We start from the raw sequence: 21,949 nt of genomic DNA, 5'->3' as shown, positions 1-21,949 counted from the left end.
ATGTATTTAAAACTCTTTTAACCTCTCCCTGTAACACAAGTGCTCCATTCCTTAAAGCAGGAACACTAGTACCTAGCACATCCTGGACGCTATCACAGACTAACAGTAGCACCACCAACAGTGCTAGCAGCACCTGCCTTCCCCCTGCCCCCATCGCAGCTTTTGTTGACGGAAAACTACTGCAGATTAGTTTCCAACTCCCCCTAGAGGGATTAGGGGGATAATCTAGGTGCTGAGCCACCAGGACTAAATATGGTGCTAGTCCCTGAATAGATCTGTGCCATTTAAAAGAACAACTCTCACGTGCGGGGGTGAGAGAAAATTCAAGCAGGGGGTGTTTGAAGAGGAAAGGCAGATAATTGATGCTGTTCTCCCAAAGCCTTGGCTGGCTAGTTTCTGTTTCTCTTTGCTATGACTTTAGATAACTGTGCTGAAACTGCGGCTCACTTGCTCTCCTCCCCACCCCCCCGTCACCAGACCACAATCCAGGTTCTTCCAAGTGCAAAATCATGTAATCCCATCAGTAATTAAAAGACTGATGCCTTTTGTTCCCATGGGAGATGCAGTGATGTCACCACTGCAGAGTTTGTGAAGGATTTATCAAGAAAGAGGGAGGAGGGAAACAATCTGGAGAGACACGTGATCCAATAGTTTAGACACAGGGTGGGAAATCTTGAGTACTAGTCCTGGCTCTGCCAATGGCTCCTTCTCTGACCTGTCACTTCACCTCTCAGTTCCCCATCTGGCAATGGGAATTACCCACCCCCATTAATACAGCACGCACCTGAGCACCCCAGTTTTAAAATCAGGGCCAGCTCCTGCTTTTCTGCCACCCCAAGCAGCAAAAAAAAAAAAAAAAAGACGACGGCGGGTCCTCCCTCTCTTCCTCTTCAGCTCAAAGGGGAAGAGAGGGAATGAGGGACCCGCCACCGAATTCCCGCCGAAGACCCGGACGTACCGCCCCGATACTGGACAGAGTGCCACCCCTTTGAATTGGCCGCCCCAAGCACCAGCTTCCTACGCTGGTGCCTGGAGCCGGCCCTGAGTTCTCCTCACAATCCTCTTCTGAAGTAAGGAAGCGCTATTAGTTCCATCTTACAGAGGGGGAACTGAGGCACAGGGAGGCTAAGTGACTTGGCCAATGTCACACAGAAAGTCTGCAGCGGAGGAAGGATTTGAATCCAGCTCTCTCCAGCCCCAGGCTAACGCCTGGAGCACTGGACCATCTTTTCTCTCTTTTTTGGTTGTGAGGATCTAGCAGGTAAAGTGTTGTGAATGTGAACGGTCCTGTATATTGCTATTACCCTTTTTCAGGGAGAATTAAGAAGTAGTGAAAGGCAATTATATGAGAAGCTGCAAAGGTTTGCCTCCCTATTGGAGGTTGGGGCGGGGGCAACTCCATTGCTCTGTGTACCAGGGATTTGATAATTCCAGCTCTATTGGGGCTTTTCTACTACACTGGACCAATTTTTCACCATTGCTGTCACTGGGGCAGTTCCACTGGTGGTAGCAATGGCAGGAGCTCTCCTGCAGGCTATCTGCCAATGTTTTTAACCACTGTATCATCCAACCCTGCTCAGAACAGCTCTAGAGATTTAAAGTGCCAGCAGTCACTAGCACCTTGTTTTCATGCTAGGATGAGGGCAATGATAAATACCGAGCAAAGGAAGAGAGCTTTGTAATGGCAGTGGCACAGGCTGAGATGCCAGTGAAAGTCTGCAGTGGCAACACGAGATCCACCACTATCACAGTAACGAATGCTTTTGCTTTACGCAGCACTTCTCTGAATTCTCCAAGCTGCGCACAGCAAACTAGTAGAGGAGTCATGAACAGAACCCAGGTCCTCTCACTCCCCAAGCCACACACTAATCACTAGACTATGATTCCTTGGTGGTCTGATGCACCCCCAAAGCCCCCCAGTTACTGTGTCCGTGAATTTCCAGCCATGGCAGTGCGCTCCCAGTTAGGCGAGGGTTATTTATTAACTCACACATCACAGGCTGAGTAACAAAAACACTGACACACCTTAAATGTGGGCTAAGGAGCTATGATTTTTAATATAATGGTTACTGTACAGACAGGGAGTCCCCACTGGGGGCTTTCCCCCTGCAAAATATTTATCTGTTATAATTAATTGGCCTCTCAGAGGTGGTAAGACAACTCCCACCTGTTTATGCTCTCTATATGTGTATATATATATCTCCTCAATATATGTTCCATTCTATATGCATCTGAAGAAGTGGGCTGTAGTCCACGAAAGCTTATGCTCTAATAAATTTGTTAGTCTCTAAGGTGCCACAAGTCCTCCTGTTCTTCTTTCTCCCTAAGTAGCCCGGGCTCCTCAGCCTTACCTAAACCCAGCCCTACCCTGCACACTTACTTCAGTATAACTGCGTCGCTCAGGGGTGTGAAAAATCCACCCCCCTGAGCAATGTAGTTATACTGACCTAACCCACCGTGTAGACAGCGTTATGGCGTCAGGAGAGCTTCTCCCGCTGACACAGCTACCGCCTCTCAGGGAGGCGGAGCTATTATGCCGATAGGAGAGCTCTCTCCCATTGGCTTAGAGCGTCTTCACCAGAAGTGCTACAGCGGCGCAGCTGCATCGGTGCAGCTGTGCCGATGAACGTTTCTAGTATAGACCGGCCCTGCTGGCTCCAGGACTCTGCAGGAGCTGAACGCTTACCGGAGTTTGAAATCTACTTCCCTCCCCTGGGTTCACTTTGTAGGGTTCCCCTTTTGATTACAGCCAGACCTCCCACTTGTCTCTTTGCCCCACTCACTTCCCCATCTAAACTGTCTCCCTCTCCCCACCATCAGTAGATCCAGGGACTATGCCCCCAATATGGGCACCTAGCTGTGGCTGCACCAGTGCTGATTCTCATTCAGCAAGAGTCCAGATTGCAGAGGCAGCCTTGGGGTCATGGTGGGAAGGAGTGTCTGCTCAGCCCATCACGCTTTTTTGCTCCTTGTCTCTTGGCGCTGCCATATTGCCTGTTTCAGCTTTCCCATGTCATCCACCAGCACCTCCTTCTGGCCTCCCTTTGCCATGCACACCCGCACCATGTCCAGTACTCGCTGGAGCCGCCGGTCCAGAGCTTCCAGATGAGGCTCTGATAGGACTGGCGAGAGGTGGTCTGAGGCCAGCGCCTCCCGCATGACGTCACTGAGGCGGTACGGCTCTGTGGCAAGCAGCTGCAAGCGCAAGAATGTCGACTTCTTGATACTAAGAGTGGGGGTGGGTGAAAGGGAAGAAAGGAGAAAAGAAAAATCAACCAAGCCCCGACAACACCTGCTATTCATGCAGTGTCGTGCAGCCTGACTGATCCCAAAGTGCTTTGCAGACAGTATATGCAGGGATCGCTCGCCCACTGCTGAAACCGACACCTCTGGGGTGGGGCGCAACAGCCACTCTACACCATGTGACAGAGATCCTGCTTTTTCACTTTGAAAATCCAGTCGCCCAAGCCCAGACAGGGCACTTCCTGAACCAGAACAATCAGACTTCCACTGATTCCTTAGAAAGTTACCCCCTCTGGGGTGGAATTGGGCAGGAGGGAAGGGGTAAAGAGAGCCATTACCTGCAACACTGCTGGAGAGGGGCCAGGATGGACATTTCATCATGAGAATGTCTCCCAAATCTAAGGAGAGCAAAGAGAGTGTCGATTATGAGCGTAATGTGCCCCTTATGGGCTGTGCAATATTGTCCATCCCACCTGGGCCAGAGACCTCAATAGCAATATGGCAATGACATCACAAGTCATGTCTGGGCTGCCACATCATTCCCAGCATGTGCAGAGACACCCCCTGCCAGATCCTTCCCATGGCCTCCCTGTGTCTGCTGTTCTCCATACTCCTTGTCAGCAGGAGTCCATCTCCCACTCTTACCCTCGGCCATTGTCCAGGTGAAGCAGGAAGGTGTCATTACCAAACTTCTCAAAAGTCTCATAGTGGTGTCGGTCCATGTTACCTGCAGAAGGGAGAGGAGAATGGGGACAGAGGAAGGGCAAAGGGGAAAAGCAGCAGAGAAGATAAATTGGACATTCTGCTTCAAGCACATCCTGAGCTCCAGGGATAGAGTAGACAAAGAGCATGTCTACACTACAAAATTACGTTGACCTAAGTTACGTCGACACAGCCACCACAGTAATTAAATCACTTTTGCCTGTCCACACTATGCTCCTTGTGTCAGCAGTGCATGTCCTCACCAGGAGCCAGGGGCACTGATTTAACTGTCAGTGTGGGGCATTGTGGGATGGCTTCTGAAAGGCAGCAATGGTTGATGTAAGCAACGCAGTGTCTACACAGACACTGCATCGACCTAACCACGTCGACCTAAGCACTACACCTCTTGTGAAGGTGGAGTTATTAAGTCGGCATAGTAGGTGAGTTTAAGTTACATCAGCAGGAGCAACATTGTAGCATAAACACTTACCGAGTTAGGTTGACGTAAGCTGCCTTATGTCGACCTAACTCTGCAGTGTAGACCAGGGCAAAGAAAGTGACTCATGGCGGGGAGAGGCTGAATTAGGGCTGTATGTAGCCTTTCTCCTTTAGAGACGTGGGTTGAACTTCTAGTGGGTCATCAGTGAAATGAGTTTGGTATGCCTCAAAATCACTGCCTTGTTTGACAGGAGTGGCTATTTCTCTTCAGGGGAGGTCCCAGACTAGGACAGTGGGGATGCTACAGCTCAGGTCTGTGTGCTTGTAGTGTGGGGAAATGGAACTGCAGGAGAGAGCTGCATGCCAGGACTGAAGTGCAAAGGTAGAGCTGTAGGTACGGTGGGATTGGGCAGGACTGGAATAGCTGGGAGTAGAGTGGAGCAGGTTGGAACTGTGAAGGGAGTAAAGAAGATGGCCTGGTTTCTATATATCCTCAGGTAGTGAAGGAAGAAGCTAACATATTTTTGGACCCCTGGTTATTTTTGAACATCTATAGAGATCATCAGAGACTAGAACAAAGCGCTGATCTTTAAAAAAGGAAAGAAGAATGATCCTAGCAAATCACCACTCAGGATAATGGAGCCATGAGTAATAAACAGCACAAGATTTATCAATAATAGATCTTGTCAGTCAAACTCTCCTGCTTTTTAGATAAAATTACAAAGTCAATGGATCTTAGTAAAACATTGGATACTGTGGCTCACAGAATCCTTACTCTTAAAATTGATGTCGATATCATCTTGGATATGTCACTGTCCTGTGGACTGGAACCTGGATGGAAACTCTAAGAAAGACTAGCAAGCAATGGCACAGTAGTGAGTTGAAGGAGCAGCCTAGAGAGGGGTACTGCAGAGATAAGTGGTGGAGCCATCTCATTTAACATCTGGAAGAGGGAGTGAATAGCATGTTAATGGCTTTCACAGATGGTACTAAACTGGAAGGAGCCGCAAACCCCAGTGAGGAGAGAGAAATAACAAAAGGGATTTAAGGGCTTGTCTACACACAACAATTGTACTGCTTTAACTATACTGCTACAGCTAAATCAGCCATGGTTCCTGGTTCCCCCGTGAGGAATTGCCATGAGATGCATTCCAACTTCACTCTAATTAAAGCAAAAGCTATAGGTTAAGATATTATGCTGAGCAAGGCTTTTGACAGAATTGTACCAGCGGCAGGTGGGATTGACCCAGAGCTCTAAAGAGAGCACATCAGACTTTGCTGGATGTGCTAGGGATCCCAGCAATCTGATTTTGTCTGCACCTGGACACCCTGCACAGGGACAAAATATGAAGCAGCTCACGTCCACAAACTGTTTTTTCACACCCTGCTGACAGATTTATTGACAGCAGCATTCAGACTGAACTGTGACCTCACCTGCAGTGATCTCAAGAGAAGCAAGGTCTGATGAATTTCTGCTTGAACACATGGATTCAGCGGTAGTACTGGAAGCAAAAAGGCAGCAGAAACTGATTGGATCTGCTTGTCTCCAGATACCAAAATTCAGTCTCATGGAACACTTACTATGGCAGGACCCTGAGAACTGTAAGGTACTGTAAATGGCCAGGGAAAATAAACTCCAGTAGAGTTAAGCAGCTAATCATGACAACAGAGATAAGCAGACAAGTCAGGACTGATGGTCAATCAAGCCCAGCCTCCTCTCTTTAGCAATGGCCAATGGAAACTTCAGAGGAAAGTTTAACACTTGCTTAATGGACAATGTATCCGATAATATGCCTATATGGGGAAACAAGTGAAATAAGCTAATGGGGAAGATCTCCGAAGTCCCTTGCAGGACAGTGTTGAGGTACCAGCCAAGGAGATACCAGGGATGTAGCTGTTGTCCAAGCTGCAGAAAGAAGAGTCGAGAAGAAAAATGGTGACCACTATTCCAGTATGTCGTCAGGCGTAAGGCATCCGGGTGCAGGAAAAGGCTGCACCAGAGAGTGAATACTGGCTAGCACAATGACATAGGCCAAGATTTTAAAAGGTGATGATTAGTGATTTGGGGTCCCTGATCTGGACAGCTTAAAAGGCCTGATTTGCAGAGGGCCAGTACTCAGCACCTTCTGACAATCAGGCCACTTTAAGATGTCTCAAGTTGGGCATCTAAAATCACTCAACACTTTTGAAAGTCTTGGCCATAGTTCCACATTTATTCCAGAGGAAGAAAATTAGAGAGAGGGAGGCATCATCTGTTACAGACCCCTTAAAGTTTGGGGCACCAACATTCAGACATCTGCTTCAGGGAACAACCTTCAACTCTGGGGTCAAAGGACAGAAGTGTTTGAAAACATAGATAATGCTAACAGAAGGGTCAAGGGAGGAAAATGGCCTGCAGAGAAACTGGGAACTCCCAAAGAAGGAGTGAAGTTGCAATGCTCAGCAATACATACATGAGTCTTATTGCTCCACAACAGCATGCCCAGTTAATCCATCTGGTGGTATTTGACAGGGTGTAAACTGAACTGAATCCAGGAAAAGGAAGAGGCAGATAAGTAGCAGAATAAAAATCGAGAAAGGGATGAAAGAGAAGAGATCACTGAGGACAAATCTAAGACATTAATTTCAAAGTCTAAGTTGTGTGTGGGACTTGGTGGATCCATCTATCCCCAGCATGGAGCTGAGACTGAAGGCCTCCAACTATTCTCACTGCAACAATCTGGGGCACCCTGAAAGCTATTAATGAACAATAGCCATAAATGGAGCAGAAGTAAGTCCAATGGCACCAGCAGCAAAATCAGCCTAACTGCTTGCATCAGTGACAAAAGATAGTGGAAAAGGGAAACTATCCAAGTTATGTAACCAGTTAAAGAAATTGGGACTCAGCAGAGACAACAAACAAGCAGTGATCTAGACACGCGCTTCAGATCCCTAAGTGAACAGAACATTGTGAACAGCACCAAGGCATGGCACTGGAATACGTCCATAGCAAAGAAGAAGGGTATGAAACAGGAGGGGCAGGAATGAGAGTGGTAGGGAAAAAAAACACTAACGGCATTAGCCAGTGACTGGGCAATAGCCATCATCGTCCTTCGGCTGAATGCACCTGTGCAGCAAATGCTGTAAAACTGAATATTGTCTGTAGGAAAGGGAATGTAGATCCTACTGTTCAACAGCTTGGAGATACGTTAAAAACACCAGCCACCCAGTGTAAGAGCACAAGACATATAGGCCACATAGATTTACATCCCATATGGCCCCACTGAAGTAAATGTAAGTTCTTCTCCCATCCTATGACAGACATTCAGAACATAACCGACTGGTCTTTATTCCTGGCTTCAGTCATCAGATGTGGGGTTACAAAAGATCAGGTCCCTGTCACATGGCAGGAGTCAGGATGCACTGACTCTGGATGTCTACCCAGCAAATCAAAACCTGTGGCTGGCCTGCGCTAGCCAACTTGGGCTCACAGGGCTGTTTCATTGCTGTGCGGACATCGGGCTTGGGCCACAGCCCAAACTCTGGGATCCTGCCAACCTGCAGAGTCCGAGAGCTTGGGCTCCAGCCAGAGCCATGAAGTCTACACAGCAGTGAAACAGCCTTGCAGCCCAAGTCCCGCAAGCCCACGTTTCTCTTTGCTGTGTGGACATACTCTCTGTGGCTACTGTAACAGCAGGATTTAACCATTTTTTTTGCCCTCTTGCTTCAAAATAGATGGCACCATAACGCTAGCTGCTCTGAATGCCGATTGTGGGAAGGGAGAAGACAGATGAATCACAAAGCTCATAGATGCTATCGAGCCTTATTGCCTTGATTTAAAGAGTTCCCAGGGCCACAACAGCTCAAGAATGGAATAATTTCAGCACAGCTATTTTCATTAGTTGGTACTATTTCTAGGGCCTTTGTACAGGAAATGTGATTTGTTGGCAGTGCTCGAAGGGGCGAGCCATTGGCTGTACACTCCAGCCCAGAGGATGCAAAAACAGATATAGAAAATGTTGGCCAGCTAAGCAAAGCAGGATGCTGAAGTTAGATGTGTGGGGGCGCAAACCTTGGCACAGATAAGATAAAAAGACCCCTTTACTAAGAGGAAAGTAGCTCTCCCAGTGTAGTGTAGACCAACAATGCTGTAGTTTGGTCAACAAGGAAGCATGTGAAAGGACAATATTATACCCACTGTTGTGATTGTTACCCTGGAACACTTGATAAGCTGGACTTCATCCTCCCAAACAACAACCTGAACCTCAGTGATCTAGGGCAGGTTATTATGGTACCAGTGGCATTAATAACAGTCAAGAAGGAAACAGCTTTCTGCTGGTAATGGAGAAAGTGTAATATATAACCGGAGTGCTAAGAACGACATTTCAGAACGAGGGAAAGTGGACGAGCCCAGGGTTCATTTGGTTTAAAACAGAATTAAAACAAAATTCTGGAAATTAAAAGTTAAAATTAAGTGTAATGATGGAAATAGCTAATGTGGTGTAAAGTGCAGTACCACAGTGCAGCCAATAGGGGGCAGAGCATGGGACTCATGCAGTAACACTGAGTAACAGCTGGGAAGGGGTAGCCTGGGAAAGCAGGAAGTGGAGACAGGCAAGTTCCCCAGAAGGGGCCCTGTCATTGTCCTGTGAGATCTGTCTGATCTATAAATAAAAGCAGAAGTGGCATGCAGAATCATGTGCCCTCAAGGATTTGCTGCTTGGCTTGTACTGAGCATGCTCACATAGACTGAGTATGCTCAGTAACACTACTGAAGCCAGCTGCCCTGTCTCTGCCCCTCTACTATCTGCAGGCAGGGGTCATCTGTAGGGTTGCCAACCCTCCAGGATTGGCCCGGAGTCTCCAGGAATTAAAGATTAATCTTTAATTAAAGATTATGTCATGTGATGAAATTTCCAAGAATACATCCAACCAAAACTGGCAACCCTAGTCGTCTGTGAATAAAAATATCTATGCAAAAGCCTCAGAGCCTCCTTGCAGGCACGAGTGCGTCACACGTGGGCAGATCTGTAGGCCCAGGCCTGGGAAGGCATGGGCAGGTTGTTAGAGGGGCACCCACTCACCCATCAGGAAGTCAAGCACAGTCATGTCTATGAGGTCGAGCAGGCGGGAGCCGCTGTCATAGGGCGGTGTCTTTCTCACCTGAGCACAGTAATTCTGATTCAGCTCCCACCTTAGAAGAGAGGCCGAAGGGGGAAATCACAAGGTGTCCTGGGCTCTGGGACTGGGGGAGAGCATCACAGAAACTTCGGATGACTTCTTTTAACCATTTGGGCTTCCCTGGGCCTTCTCAATCCCCACCCCCAGGAACGGATTTCAAGGGACAGTCCATGGTAGATGTCTAGGGTTGCCAACTTTCTACTTGCACAAAACCAAACACTCTTGCCCTGCCCCTCCGTTGAAGCTCCGCCCCTTCTCCAAGGCTCCACCCCCCGCTCACTCCATCCCCCCATCCTCTGTCGCTTGCTCATTTGCACTAGGCCATAACATAGGCGCCAACTTTCTCCAGCACTGGTGGGTGCTCATGCCCCCCCCCCCGCCCATGGCCCCGCCCCAACTCCACCCTTTCCCTGCCCCTGGCCCTGCCCCATTCCAACCCCTTCCCCAAAGTCCCCACCCCAACTCCGCCCCCTCCCTGCCCCATTGGATCCCTTCCCCAAATCCCTGCCCTGGCCCCACCTCTTCCCCCAGCGTGCCGTGTTCCCCCTCCTCCCCACTCCCTCCCTGCCCCGCGAAACAGCTGTTTTGTGGCACAAGCGCTGGGAGGGGGGAGAAGCAGGACGCGGCAGCGCGCTTGCGGAGGAGGTGGAGCAGAGGTGAGCTGGAACGGGGGGGGCAGGGCAGGGAGCTGCCAGTGGGTGCTGAGCACCCACCAATTTTTTTCCGTGGGATCTGGGGTGGGGGCAGGGATGAGGGGTTTCGGGTGTGGGAGGGGTCTCCGGGCTGAGACAGTGGGTTGGGATGCGGGAGGGGTTGAGGGCTCCGGCTGGGGGTATGGGTTTTGGGGTGGAGCCAGGGATGAGGGGTTTGGGCTGCAGGAAGGGGCTCTGGGCTGAGGGGTGGAGCCAAGAGTTGTGGCGTATGGGAGGGGGCTCTGGGCTGAGGCAGGCGGTTGGGGTGTGGGAAGGGGTGAGGGCTCTGGACTGTGGGTTCAGATTCTGGGGTGTGGCCAGAAATGAGGGGTTCAGGGTGCGGGAGGAGACTCTGGGCTGGGGCAGAGGGTTGGGGTGCGGCATTTATGTGAGGGCTCCGGCTGGGGGTGCAGATTTTGGGTGGGGCCGGGGATGAGGGGTTTGGGGTGAAGGAGGGTTCTTCGGGCTGGGACTGAGGGGTTTGGAGGGCAGAACAGGGATCATGGCTGGGGCAGGGGGTTGGGACATGGGGGGGTGCCGGCTCCGGGTGGCGCTTACCTCAAGCAGCTTCTGGAAGCAGCGGCATGTTCCCTCTCCGGCTCCTACGCAGTCAGGCGGCTCTGCGCACTGCTCCATCCGCAGGCGCCGCCCCACAGCTCCCATTGGCTGCAGTTCCCGGCCAATTGGAGCTGAGGAGCTGGCACTTGGGGCAGGTGCAGCACACGGAGTCCCCTGGCTGCCCCTATGCGTAGGAGCCAGAGGGGGGGACATGCTGCTGCTTCCAGGAGCCTCATGGAGCCACGGCAGGCAGGGAGCCTACCTTAGCCCCGCTGCACCATTGACCAGACTTTTAATGGAGCCGCCAGGGACCCTTTTCGACCGGGCGTTCCAGTCGAAAACTGGACACCTAGCAACCCTCATGTCCCCCATCATGTGTGGCCGTGCTGTGGGAAACACCACCACCTTCAGTTTGACCCAGCGCCTTGACACTGTCTGGACTCTGTACCACCTTCCCCACCGCCTCCTCTTCCCCACACAGCTGTAGGTCTTGCTGTCCCCCCGCCACATCTCTCCTGCAGCCCCCATCCCATTGCCACACTCGCCACCTGCAACCCGAACCTTCCCTCCCAACACACTCACTCCGCCTTCTTGCTCTTGTGGTACGAGCGTCTCCAGGGGCTGCGCCAGGAGTGGCGTTTGGCCAGTTCCTTATCGGGCAGAAGGGCCGCCATGGAGCCCTCGAGCTGGTCCGGTTTGCCACACAGGGCGTGCTCCGTGGAGCAGTAGTAGGAGCACTCGCCGAAGAAGCAGACATTGCTGGCTGGGGGGAGCCGGTCAAATCAGGACAGAGCAAAGGTCAGCAAAAAGCAGCAGTCCCAACCCACCCAAAGAGTAACAGAGCCTATCTGGTGATTGCGATGGCACGCTGGCTGAGGAGAGCTCACCTGCAGGACGTGGACAGTAATTGTGTACAGCAATCCATCTAGATTAGAAGAGAGCAGGTCTGCTCTCGTTGTTCAGTTAACCTAAAAGGGCTCCAGTGTGGCTGGAAAGCAGCAAGGACATAGCTGGGATCCCACTCTCACACCCACAGGCTGAAATACACATCTAGCAGGAGATTGATGCGCTTGGGGAGAGGACCTGCCCACTGGGTAAAGTAGTTGGGAAGTCCTGTATCTTGGGAAAGAGGCATTCAGGCAGATAACTCCAAGGGAAGATGGGATTCCTGGGCAGGTAATCCCTAGTGAGATGGAGCAACCAGGCCAATAATCTGGATTGGAGGAAAACATAGAACCCAGGCAGAACCTGAGTGGCTCCAGAGCACTCAGACAGGTGATCTCCATCCAGATGCACTGCAGATCATTCCTTAATTACATGTGGGTTGGGCAGTGGCAAGTGGGGTGTGAAGATGCGTGTCACTGGAGTTGCAGTTCCCCCCACAGGAGCCCAGCCAGGGAGCTTGTGATGGGCACACAGGCAGAGAACACTCACCTGGGGAAATGAAGAAGGTTCTAGCCAGTTTCTTGTCAGTTGTGATGTCACGAATCTCTTTAGTTATATTCACCAAACGACCAGACACTGGGGGGATTCTCCGGAAATCCAGGATCCTTCGGGGACAAGGAGAGCACACAAGGAACTAAACAAAACACAGGACCAAAGCAGTTTCTTCCCTGAGTGCTTGTTTCACAACCAAATGGAAGATGGTAAGAACAACATCTGCAGTGACTTTAGCTAGAGTAAAAATGACAAGGGCTATTGATCACCATGCTTTGGTGTGTAAGATGTGGGGTCAGGAATATCTCCACTACCCCACTGCCGTAGTATTGCACAATTAGGTGCAAATCACGGAGATTTTGCACCTTCCTCTGAAGCTTCAGATACTGGCAGGTGCTGGACACAGGTTTTCGGCCTAGATGGCCCATGGGTCATTGCCCTGCTCTCTCTTAGGTGGAGATTGAGTACAGATGATCTGATCCAATACAACAACTCCTAAGTTCCTGGAGAAGATACTCTAATGCAGCTTTTCTCAAATGCAGCCACCATAGACACATGGGGCCACCAGGGGCTTTTCTTGCAGCCACAGCTTCCTGGGCTGAGACTGGGGGGGATATGCGGGGGAGCAAAGCAGCAGCCCCTCCCCCTCCCTGGTGCTCCTAGATGCATGACCTTGGTATTGGTCGCTAGGGCTGCCAGTAGGGATTGGGTCATGCCCCCCTCTGGAGACACCTGGGGCACAACACTGGAGGAGCAGGCAGCCAGTGAGTTCCCCAACTTCCCATGGGCAGTGGGGCTCAGGCTTTGGGCTTCAGCCCTGGGGTGGTGGGGCAGCAGGCTCTTGCCACAGGGCTTTGGTTTCCAATCCCACGCTCTGGCCTCGCAGTAGCAGGGCCCCAGGTTCCGGCCACATGGCTTCACGCTCCATCCCCCAGTCGCGGGGCTTCAGGCTCTGGCCCCCCGCTGCCTTCCCTGGCCATCCACACACCCCCATCGCCCCTGGCCCCCGCTGCCTCCCCCAACCCCCATCCAGGGCTTAATTTATCCCTAGGCTTGCCAGGGCTGAGTTAATCTACTGTGAAAAGTGATATATGTTTAATATCATTTTTCACAACAGACTTACTAGCTTGCAATAAATAAATTACAATGATTTGGATGTGTATATGGGCATATTTATTTGTTTTTCCTAAAGCTAATTAAGCATTTTAGGGAAAAGTGTGAGAGCAGCCACCAGCAAGAGTTGGTGGCTGCACTCTCAGGCCACCAAATAAATTTGTCTAATGAAGGCTGGGAATTCACCAGAAACTCCCTGACTTTGTCATTGGGGAAATAAAGAATAGGTCGCATTGGGGCTGTGTCCTGCACCCGACGTGCAATGGTGGTAGATTTCAGTCGGGTCTGTCCCTAAGTAGATATTGGTTCACATCAAAAAATTACTTTACAATCTGGCAGGACAATCTGTGTTTAGGAGAGGCCTGTATTGGAAGCAGGGCCGGCTCCAGGCACCAGCTTGTCAAGCAGGTGCTTGGGGCGGCCACTCGGGAGAGGGGCGGCACGTCCAGGTATTCGGCGACAATTCGGCGGATGGTCCCTCACTCCGCCTCGGAGCGAAGGACCTCCCGCCGAATTGCCGCCGCAGATCGCGATCGCGGTCACGGCTTTTTTTTTCTTTTTTTTTTGGCTGCTTGGGGCGGCCAAAACCCTGAAGCCGGCCCTGATTGGAAGTGCATGGGGTCAGTATTAGGGTACATCAGCAGAGCTGTGTGGCAGGCCAGAACTGGCCAGGGGGAGGCCAGTGGGGATCCTATGGGTCCGGACAAGAGTACATGGACAGAGCTGGATTGGGGGGAAGGCGAGGGGTGCTCTAATGTCAGGATTGAAGGGTATTGACAGCTGCTTTTATCAGGGGATCCCAGGACTGCTAGAGTAGGAAATGCTGCAGGTCAAGACTGAGGTGCATTGCCAAAGGCATATGCCTTCCAGAGCCAGGTTTGGGCCCATTGAATAAGCAATGTGTGTGCGGGATCTTATGAATGAATGAACATGGAGCTGAATCTACATAGCATTGTAGATGTGCATGATGTTTTGGTGACATACAGTCTGAATTAGGATTCCCCTCTTTCCCCACCAGATGGAGAAAGGGGGCTCCCTGCAAATGGCAGATCCTGTGGCTAAGATCTCAGGGCTGCTGCCAGCCTCCTTTAATAGATGTACTCTCTGTCCCCTGAAGAACAGAGCTGGGAGCTGGAAGGGCTTTGAGGGGCTCACCTGTCCAGGTGAAAGGCTGCTATTTCTGCATTGTGTCGTTCAAAGTCCGAGAAGTAAAAGAAATCTGCTGGGGTCTCTTGGTCCCGGGTCTGCCTGAAATGAAAGGGAAGGGGGGGAGGGGAGATGCGACAGAGGAGGTTAAAGCCTCCAGTGCTGAGTCTAAGCCTGCTCACCACTATGGGGGAAACTTAGGCTATGTCTTCACTGGGGGGGAGGGGAAGATCTATTTAAGATACGCGAATAGCATAGCTGAATTCGACGTATCGGAGCCGATTTATCCCGCTGTGAGGACGGCGGCAAATCGACCTCCGCGGCTCCCCGTCGACGGTGCTTACTCCTACCTGCGCTGGTGGAGTACAAGCGTCAATTCGGGGATCGATTGTCGAGACACGATAATTCGATCCCCGAGAGATCGATTTCTACCCGCCGATTCAGGCGGGTAGTGAAGATGTAGCCTTAGAGTCATTCACTTTCTGATCTAGGTGCATGTTTTATGTCACTTCCGTCTCCAAACTCACTGTGGACACCAGAGCTGTGGAAACCACCTCCCATCCCCATTCATTAACTGCCTCAGTGTCACCCCATCGTTTGCTATATGTTTCACAGAATCATAGACTCCAAGGCCAGAAGGGACCATTATGATCATCTAGCTCAGTGGTTCTCAACCCCTGGGGCTGCTTGTGGCCCAATCAGCACACAGCTGCAGCCCATGTGACGCCCTCAGGGCCATACAGCACACAGCTGCAGCCCACATAATACATAGAGAGCTGAATATGTGGCCCACAATGGTAAATAGGTTGAGAACCACTTATCTAGCCTGACCTCCTGTATAACCCAGGCCATAGAACTTCCCCCAACTCATTCCTCAAGCAGATCTTTAGAAAAACATCCAGTCTTGATTTAAAAATTGCCAGTGATGGAAAATCCACCACGGCCCTCGGAAAATTGTCCCAATGATTGATTACTCTCACCATTAAAAATTTACATCTTATTTCCAGTCTGCATTTGTCTAGCTTCCACTTCCAGCCATTGGGTCATGTTACACCTTTCTCTGCTAGGCTGAAGAGCCCATTATCAAATATTTGTTCCCCATACAGATACTTATAGCCTATAAACAAGTCACCCCTTAACTGTCTCTTTGTTAAACTAAATAGATTGAGCTCCTTGAGTCTATCATTGTGTCAGGTGTGTTTCCTAATTTTTTCATCATTCTCGTGGCTTTTCTCTGAACTCTCTCCAATTTATCAACATCCTTCTTGAACTGTGGGCACCAGAACTGGACACAGTACTCCAGCAGCGCTTGCACCAATCCCAAATACACAGATAAAATAACTTCTCTACTCCTACTTGAGATTCCCCTGTTTATACATCCCAGAATTGCATTAGGTCTTTTGGCCACAGCATCTCCCGGAGAGCTCATGTTCAGCTTATTATCCACCATGACCCCCAACCCTTTTTCAGTCACTGCTTCCCAGGATAGAGTCCCCCATCCTGACATTCCTGCTGTTATTCTTTACATATACATGCTGTCAGGCCCGTAGAGAGAAATGAGCAGCCCCAGTACATCATGTTGGCTGGGGCCCACCTCCTCCCATTTCCTTATTTACACAGACATTACAGATGTTTTGGGGGGCACCCTGCTCGGGACCCCCTGGTACAACCGTCCTCCCTGCCCCCCACCTCTCATAAGTCCTACAAGTTGTGCAAACAATGTACAAAATGATCCACTCTGAGGATTTGCTCCCCTCTACCACAAGAGGTCGCACCACCCCATCAGAAACAAACAGCTGACCAGCATGTCTCACTTGTTCCCAGGAAGGAGGTGTCAGTGGGGGAGGTCACCTCATGTCCTCACCAGCTTCCCTTATAGGGGCTCTGGTAAGTAAGCTCATGGAATAAGGCTAGAGTTCCTGCCTCCCTCAGTTTCCTAGCTGGATTTCCTCACCACGTAATGAAATGATTTAAGATGAGCCCAAGCCCAGGGTCTTTGGATCCAGGATGTTGGTACAGGCCCATCTCTGGAACTGACCGGGCCCTGGCCCCTCTCCTGCTGGCCTTACTCACTTCATGGGTTTGAAGAGTGCCTCTCCATAATTTGGGAACGTCATGATCAACTTCAGCTGGGTCCCTCCTGGTTTCTGGACTGAAATGATACAGATAAGAATCAGGGCCAGGGCAGGAGAAAAGGGGAAAAGAGAATGAGGAGAGGGACAGACAGACAGACACAGAAAGGGGGACAAAAAGCAACGCAGACACGGAGGGCACGCATGGGGAGGCAAGCGAGACTGATACCTGAGCCGATGATTTTCTGTGTAGACAGTTCCTCCAGCAGCGTAGGAGTGATGGGGTCCTGCCGGGAGTACAGCTCATAGCGATTGATGCCAATGTGGAACCTGAGCCATGTGGGGTAGGTATCATATGGAGTCTTCCCAGTCGGAAGGACCATCTCTGCTTTACTGCTGCTGACCCTGCAGCCCAAAAGCCACCCCCGCATAACAACAACAGGGTTTAGGACATGCACAATGTACTCTCCATCTCCAAAGTGCTCCCTTATGGTCACACCAAGACAAGATCAGCCCCTTCTCACACATCTATCAGCAAACAAGAAGCTGGGAGGGGACTGGTTGGAGAGGAACATGGGTGGCGGGTATAAGAGGCTTGGGGAGGCTAAACCTCACCATATGGAGCAAGCAATGCTGGATGTGGCGCACCTCCAAAGGGAGGTTCCACAATGATAGACCCGCCGCCTTTGGAGCGCCGCCGGCGGAAGCTCCTGAGAGGTGGGGATGCCACCAGCACCCAGACCGTGGCCCCGCCCATGCTCCACCCCAAGGTCCCTCCCTGCCCACTCCTCTCCGCCCCCTCCCCCTGTCGCTTGCCCTTAAGGCAGGAGGTGGCAGAGAGAAGTGAGCGTCAGGTGGGTGGGGCCTCAGGGGGAGGAAGGCAAGCAGGAGCAGGGCTACATTTCGGGCACCAATGGCCCTGCCCCACTTCTAGGGAGCTTCCAATGCTCAGATCCAGCCTCCCCAAATGCAAGAGTCACGCGTGGCCGATAGAAAGGAGCTAGGAGGAATGGCAATACAAAGAGAGGTGGGAGAGCACTCCCTGCTATTCCAGGCCTAGGCTCCTACACACATCTCAGTCCTGACCTACAGCATCCCTGGCTCTGCCTGGACTGGGCCTCTCCAAAGTGTCCCCTTGCATCTGGTCTTACCACATGACAAGTATTTTAGGGCAGACCAAACCTTTGGCCCACAGTGCCTGCTGGGCACAGAAGAGGGGGGATGCGTTATTTGATGATCCGAGAAAAATTCCACAGTATCACTTTAAGAAAGGCAATAGATTTAAACTTCTTAGCCCTGTTTTGCCTGTATTTTTACTTGGAGTCCAAATCTAACTGAATTCTTCCCATCATAAGAATTACCACCTGTGTGTACAGTTAGTTGTATGATATCAATTACTTTAAAGGAGACACCTGTATTTATATATTTTAAAATGTCAGAACAAAGGAGATTCATAGTTATTTTCCAGAAACAACCTTAACACTGATCCTTTATCCTGACCCACTATTTCCCTTTGATTAGTTTGTCATATACCTCTGATTTACCTGCGGAGAGGAGTTCACGTTATCTCTATTAAAACTATCAGTCAGTGTAGTTTCTGCATACTTGCATTATGATGTTACATTACAGTAGCACCTAGGCCCAGATCCTTAAATGTACTTAGAAGCCTAAATATCTTTGAGGATCTGGGCACTTGAGAATAGGACCCCATTGTGCCAGGTACTGTACAAGCATAGAACAAAGAGACAGTCCCACCCCCAAAGAGTTTATACTCTAAATCTACTCCTCTCCCCTGGAAGTATACTGAAACTACATCATCTAATAGTTCTACCTTAAACAACACATACCCATCTTCCAGGTTAAATTATAGCCATATGACAGACTAATCCTCTGAGATAGATAGGATTAAGGTTGTTTGTGGAATATAGCTCCGAATTTCCATTCTTTCTAACTTTTATTTTTAATAACTACAATGTGGTTCCTTTAAAGTAGCTACTATGTATTTACAATATTAATTACCAACTGGCTTTTAATTCTTCATCTAGGCAATAGTGGTGACACAGGCACGTGGGGACGCAAATAACCACATGCCAACAGTGTGATTGTTGCACCACCAAGTCCTGTGCAGATCAGAGAGCATCTCATGAAATGCAAGGCAGGAAGTAACGCTGAGATTGTAGGTAACTTAACTGTTGGTCATCACATTTCAAAGGGGGGCAGTCTGGAGAATGGGAATGCAAATGGTTAGTGTTATGGAGAGGGGGAAGAGGACTTCTTATGCACTGAGAGCTTCAAGACTATTGAGTTTAGAAAGGAGATGAGGAGATAGAATAAATATTTATTAGAATAAAAATTATATAATATAATGAATTGTATAGAGCTGGCCAGCCCAAAAGTTCCCATTTGACTTCCTTTCAGGAGACGAGGACAAGGGGGCCCTCCCATTACAAGGAAGTACATTTAAAATGGACTAAAGGAAATACTTGCTCATATCGTCTGATTTTGGCAGCCCAGTTTGTGACACTTTAAAGAGGCCTGATTGTCAGAAAGTGTTGAGCACCTGCCCTCTGAGGAGCCTCCAGTGGGGCTCGCAAAATCACTAGTGACTTCTGAAAACACAGGCCATAGCCAATAACTAACCTGTGGAATTTACTGCCACAGGACAGCTGAGGCAAATAGCTTAGTACAGTTCAAAAGGAGGCCATTTATGAGGTGTGGAATAACAGTGACTCTGACTAGGATAAAGTTACAATGCCCCATGCTCCAGGGCAAAAGCTGATCACTCGCTGAATTCAAAACATCCCCACCCTCCCAAAAATATGGTATGATATCACACAGTTAGTTAGGTGCATTATGGGGATTTTGTGCCTTCCTGCAAAGGATCGGAGAGTGGCCACTCATGGAGGAAGGCCCATGGCTGGCTTTATCTATACGTGGGTAGCAGCTTAGGATGCCACATTTATGGTCATAGCCCTGTGCTAGAACACAAGGCTGGCTGGCCAGCCGGCATTGCATCCTGGCATTCTGGGATTGGGACCTGGCTCTTCTAAACCAAGGGGGGAGGAAAAGTGGGGACACCAAAATAATTATTTACCCAGGATCCAAATACATTTTGGGCCAGCCCTGGACACGATACCATGCTAGATGGACCATAGGCTGGTCTGGTTACTGTGTTCCTAAAGAATATACTGTGTCAGGTGGTCTCTCACCATTCATCACTCCCACTGCTTTTCAGCGTGAACTTCTCTTTGGGGTTGACACTGAAGAGCTTGTCTTTCTTCACCAGTTCCGGGATTGGGATCTTATAGAGGGGATGCTCAAAGAGTGCTGCCATCTTTGACCGCCCTGTCCATGCCGACTTCACCCCTGCCCACTGGTGCTTAAAGAGAACCATCTTGCTTCCGCCACCTGCTGGTGGCCTCCCTTCCAGTGAGCGGGAGCCTTTCTCCAAGGACCCATTGCTGCCACTGAAATCCTGAAGGATCCGCAGGCTCAACTTTTTTTGGACTGAAACTAACGGGCCGGATGGCGGGAGGCCCAAGGGGTTCGCTGCTTTTGGGATACAGCTGCAGGAGCTGGGAGCAACTGGGAGAGCCAAGTCCAATGCCATGTGCATCAGGAGAGCCAAGAGGAGGAGAGAGAAGAGCAAAATTTTAAACTTCCTCTGGAGCAGAGTCTGCAATCGGCGTAACATCCTCTCCAGGCTGATACACATGGCAAGGTGCAAACGTCCACGGGTGGGTAGGAAAGAGTTAATACTTACGCAGTGTGATCCCCTTGCCAAAAACAAGAAGGATGGAGAAGTCCCGAGCAGTGTAGCACCCTGGATTTAGAGTTTCAGTGTTAAAAAGCAAGGGCAATGCAGAAGTTGGGGTTTGCAGGTGAAAACTAAGCTAGCAACACCCGTCACCTTCTCTTCTGCTGCTGTTGCCGTTTCAGGACAAAAGGTGATTGTGTCTGTCCATGGCAGTGAGTCCGGAGCAGCTCCCAGGTCCCTTGTGGAGAGGACCCCCTGGATGTGGCAGCTATCAGGAGGACAGCGAGAGGAAGGGAGGTTGCGCTTGGTTTATCAGTGTTGATAAGGGAAGAGCCGGCAGTGCCAAGGTTAGAGTGAACGGGGCAAGTTCCAGATCAGTTGCAGCAGATTGTTCAATGACAGAAGTGACTGCAGACAATCCCCTCACCTAATCCACCCTGCAGCCTCTCTCCCAGACTGCTCCCCACATACTCACCCAAGTACCCCCATCCGTTCACACTGACATACCATCGTACATAGTCCCACACACTCACCCTGACATGCCCACTCACCCCTACATCAGGACCCACTCACCTACTCCTTCCTACTCACATAACCCCCAGTCATCTTGACATATGCATTAATATACCCCCATCTACATCTGCATTTATATCTACGTGCATGCACCTACATCTACATATTCATCCACCTATAAAGAACTTGCTCCCACCTCCTACTCACAATGGGACACTGACAGATATCCCCACTCACATGTAAATATATACTTACTCAACCACATATACACTAACATCCCCCCTCATACCTACAAGGCCCCTCAAACATACCAACCTCTTCACTGACACGTACATACAGAGACACTCATACTGGATATATCAACAATTTAAGTATTGGCAGAGCTAGGGGAGAGGGACGGGACTGGCACATCAAGGGTGCAGATCAGGAGTGAGGTGTGCTGGCAAAGCTGCTGTAGGGGTTCCAGACTTGGTGCTGTAGGTTAGGAGCAAGGTGGATGTACAACTGCTTTGGAGGTCCTAGAACTGGAATAATAGAGGATGTTTTGGGTCAGAATTTAGGTGCATCATCAAATCTGGGGTGGGATTCCAGCATTGGAATAGCAAGGGGTGCTGATGTCATGCTCAAGGTGCCATGGAAGAGTTATTCCCTGCACTATATGATACCTGCCCCTTGCACTACCTTGTTTCTGCTGATACCGCACTATACACTCTACAAGAATGGGACAAGCAGGAATCAGAAGTGGGAGAGAAAGCTGCATCTTCAATCGGTTCCAAATGAGCTTGCTAGCGACTTTCTAAGCCAAATGGGTTTGGAGGATTTCAATCCTTTTGAAGAGCTCCTTAGCCCTGGGAAACCTTCCTGCGGGAAATTCACCTTTCCAGTGACGTATAGTCACACAAAGCTGGGTCCGTCAGGAAGGCCACGAAGGGAAATAGACAGGAGAGCTTCCCGGATTTAACCAACCCTGCAAAGCTGGCCATCACAAACTTAATGCAACAGGCAGTGGGACCCAGACCATCTTGAGGGTGAGAGGCCAGCACTGGGGTACAGGAGTGAAAGAGATGCCAGTTTTCCCTTTTAAATTTTCCTTTCACCTAAGAGATCTGGGGAAAGGA

General features: G+C 50.1%; 1 protein-coding gene across 1 annotated transcript; it reads right to left on the bottom strand.

Annotated features, from left to right (window-relative positions):
* Positions 1-2,031: 2,031 nt before the first annotated feature.
* LOC101953827 (extracellular serine/threonine protein kinase FAM20C-like) lies at positions 2,032-21,049 on the bottom strand. The gene is made up of 10 exons (XM_065580964.1): positions 19,771-21,049; positions 16,791-16,966; positions 16,563-16,641; positions 14,499-14,591; positions 12,228-12,343; positions 11,376-11,556; positions 9,447-9,556; positions 3,889-3,970; positions 3,582-3,641; positions 2,032-3,226 (listed from the first exon to the last, which is right to left on the bottom strand). The coding sequence occupies exons 1-10, from the start codon at positions 20,274-20,276 to the stop codon at positions 2,953-2,955; spliced, it is 1,677 nt and encodes a 558-aa protein (XP_065437036.1). The 5' UTR covers positions 20,277-21,049; the 3' UTR covers positions 2,032-2,952.
* Between the last annotated feature and the right edge of the window lie 900 nt (positions 21,050-21,949).

This window comes from Chrysemys picta, chromosome 1, assembly GCF_011386835.1.
Source record: "Chrysemys picta bellii isolate R12L10 chromosome 1, ASM1138683v2, whole genome shotgun sequence".
In the NCBI taxonomy this organism is placed as follows: domain Eukaryota; kingdom Metazoa; phylum Chordata; order Testudines; family Emydidae; genus Chrysemys; species Chrysemys picta.
The sequence above is the reverse complement of the archived record's forward strand: the minus strand, read 5'-3'. Positions and strand labels throughout refer to the sequence as shown.

What these genes read in the sequence shown, in the direction of transcription:
- LOC101953827 (XM_065580964.1), bottom strand. Translation starts at nt 20,276, where the DNA reads ATGTGTATCAGCCTGGAGAGGATGTTACGCCGATTGCAGACTCTGCTC. An exon ending in AGCAGTGGGAGTGATGAATG is followed by an intron (nt 16,967 to 19,770) that starts GTGAGAGACCAC and finishes TTTGGGCTGCAG; the next exon opens with GGTCAGCAGCAGTAAAGCAG. An exon ending in TGTGCTTGACTTCCTGATGG is followed by an intron (nt 3,971 to 9,446) that starts GTGAGTGGGTGC and finishes TCCCTTCTGCAG; the next exon opens with GTAACATGGACCGACACCAC.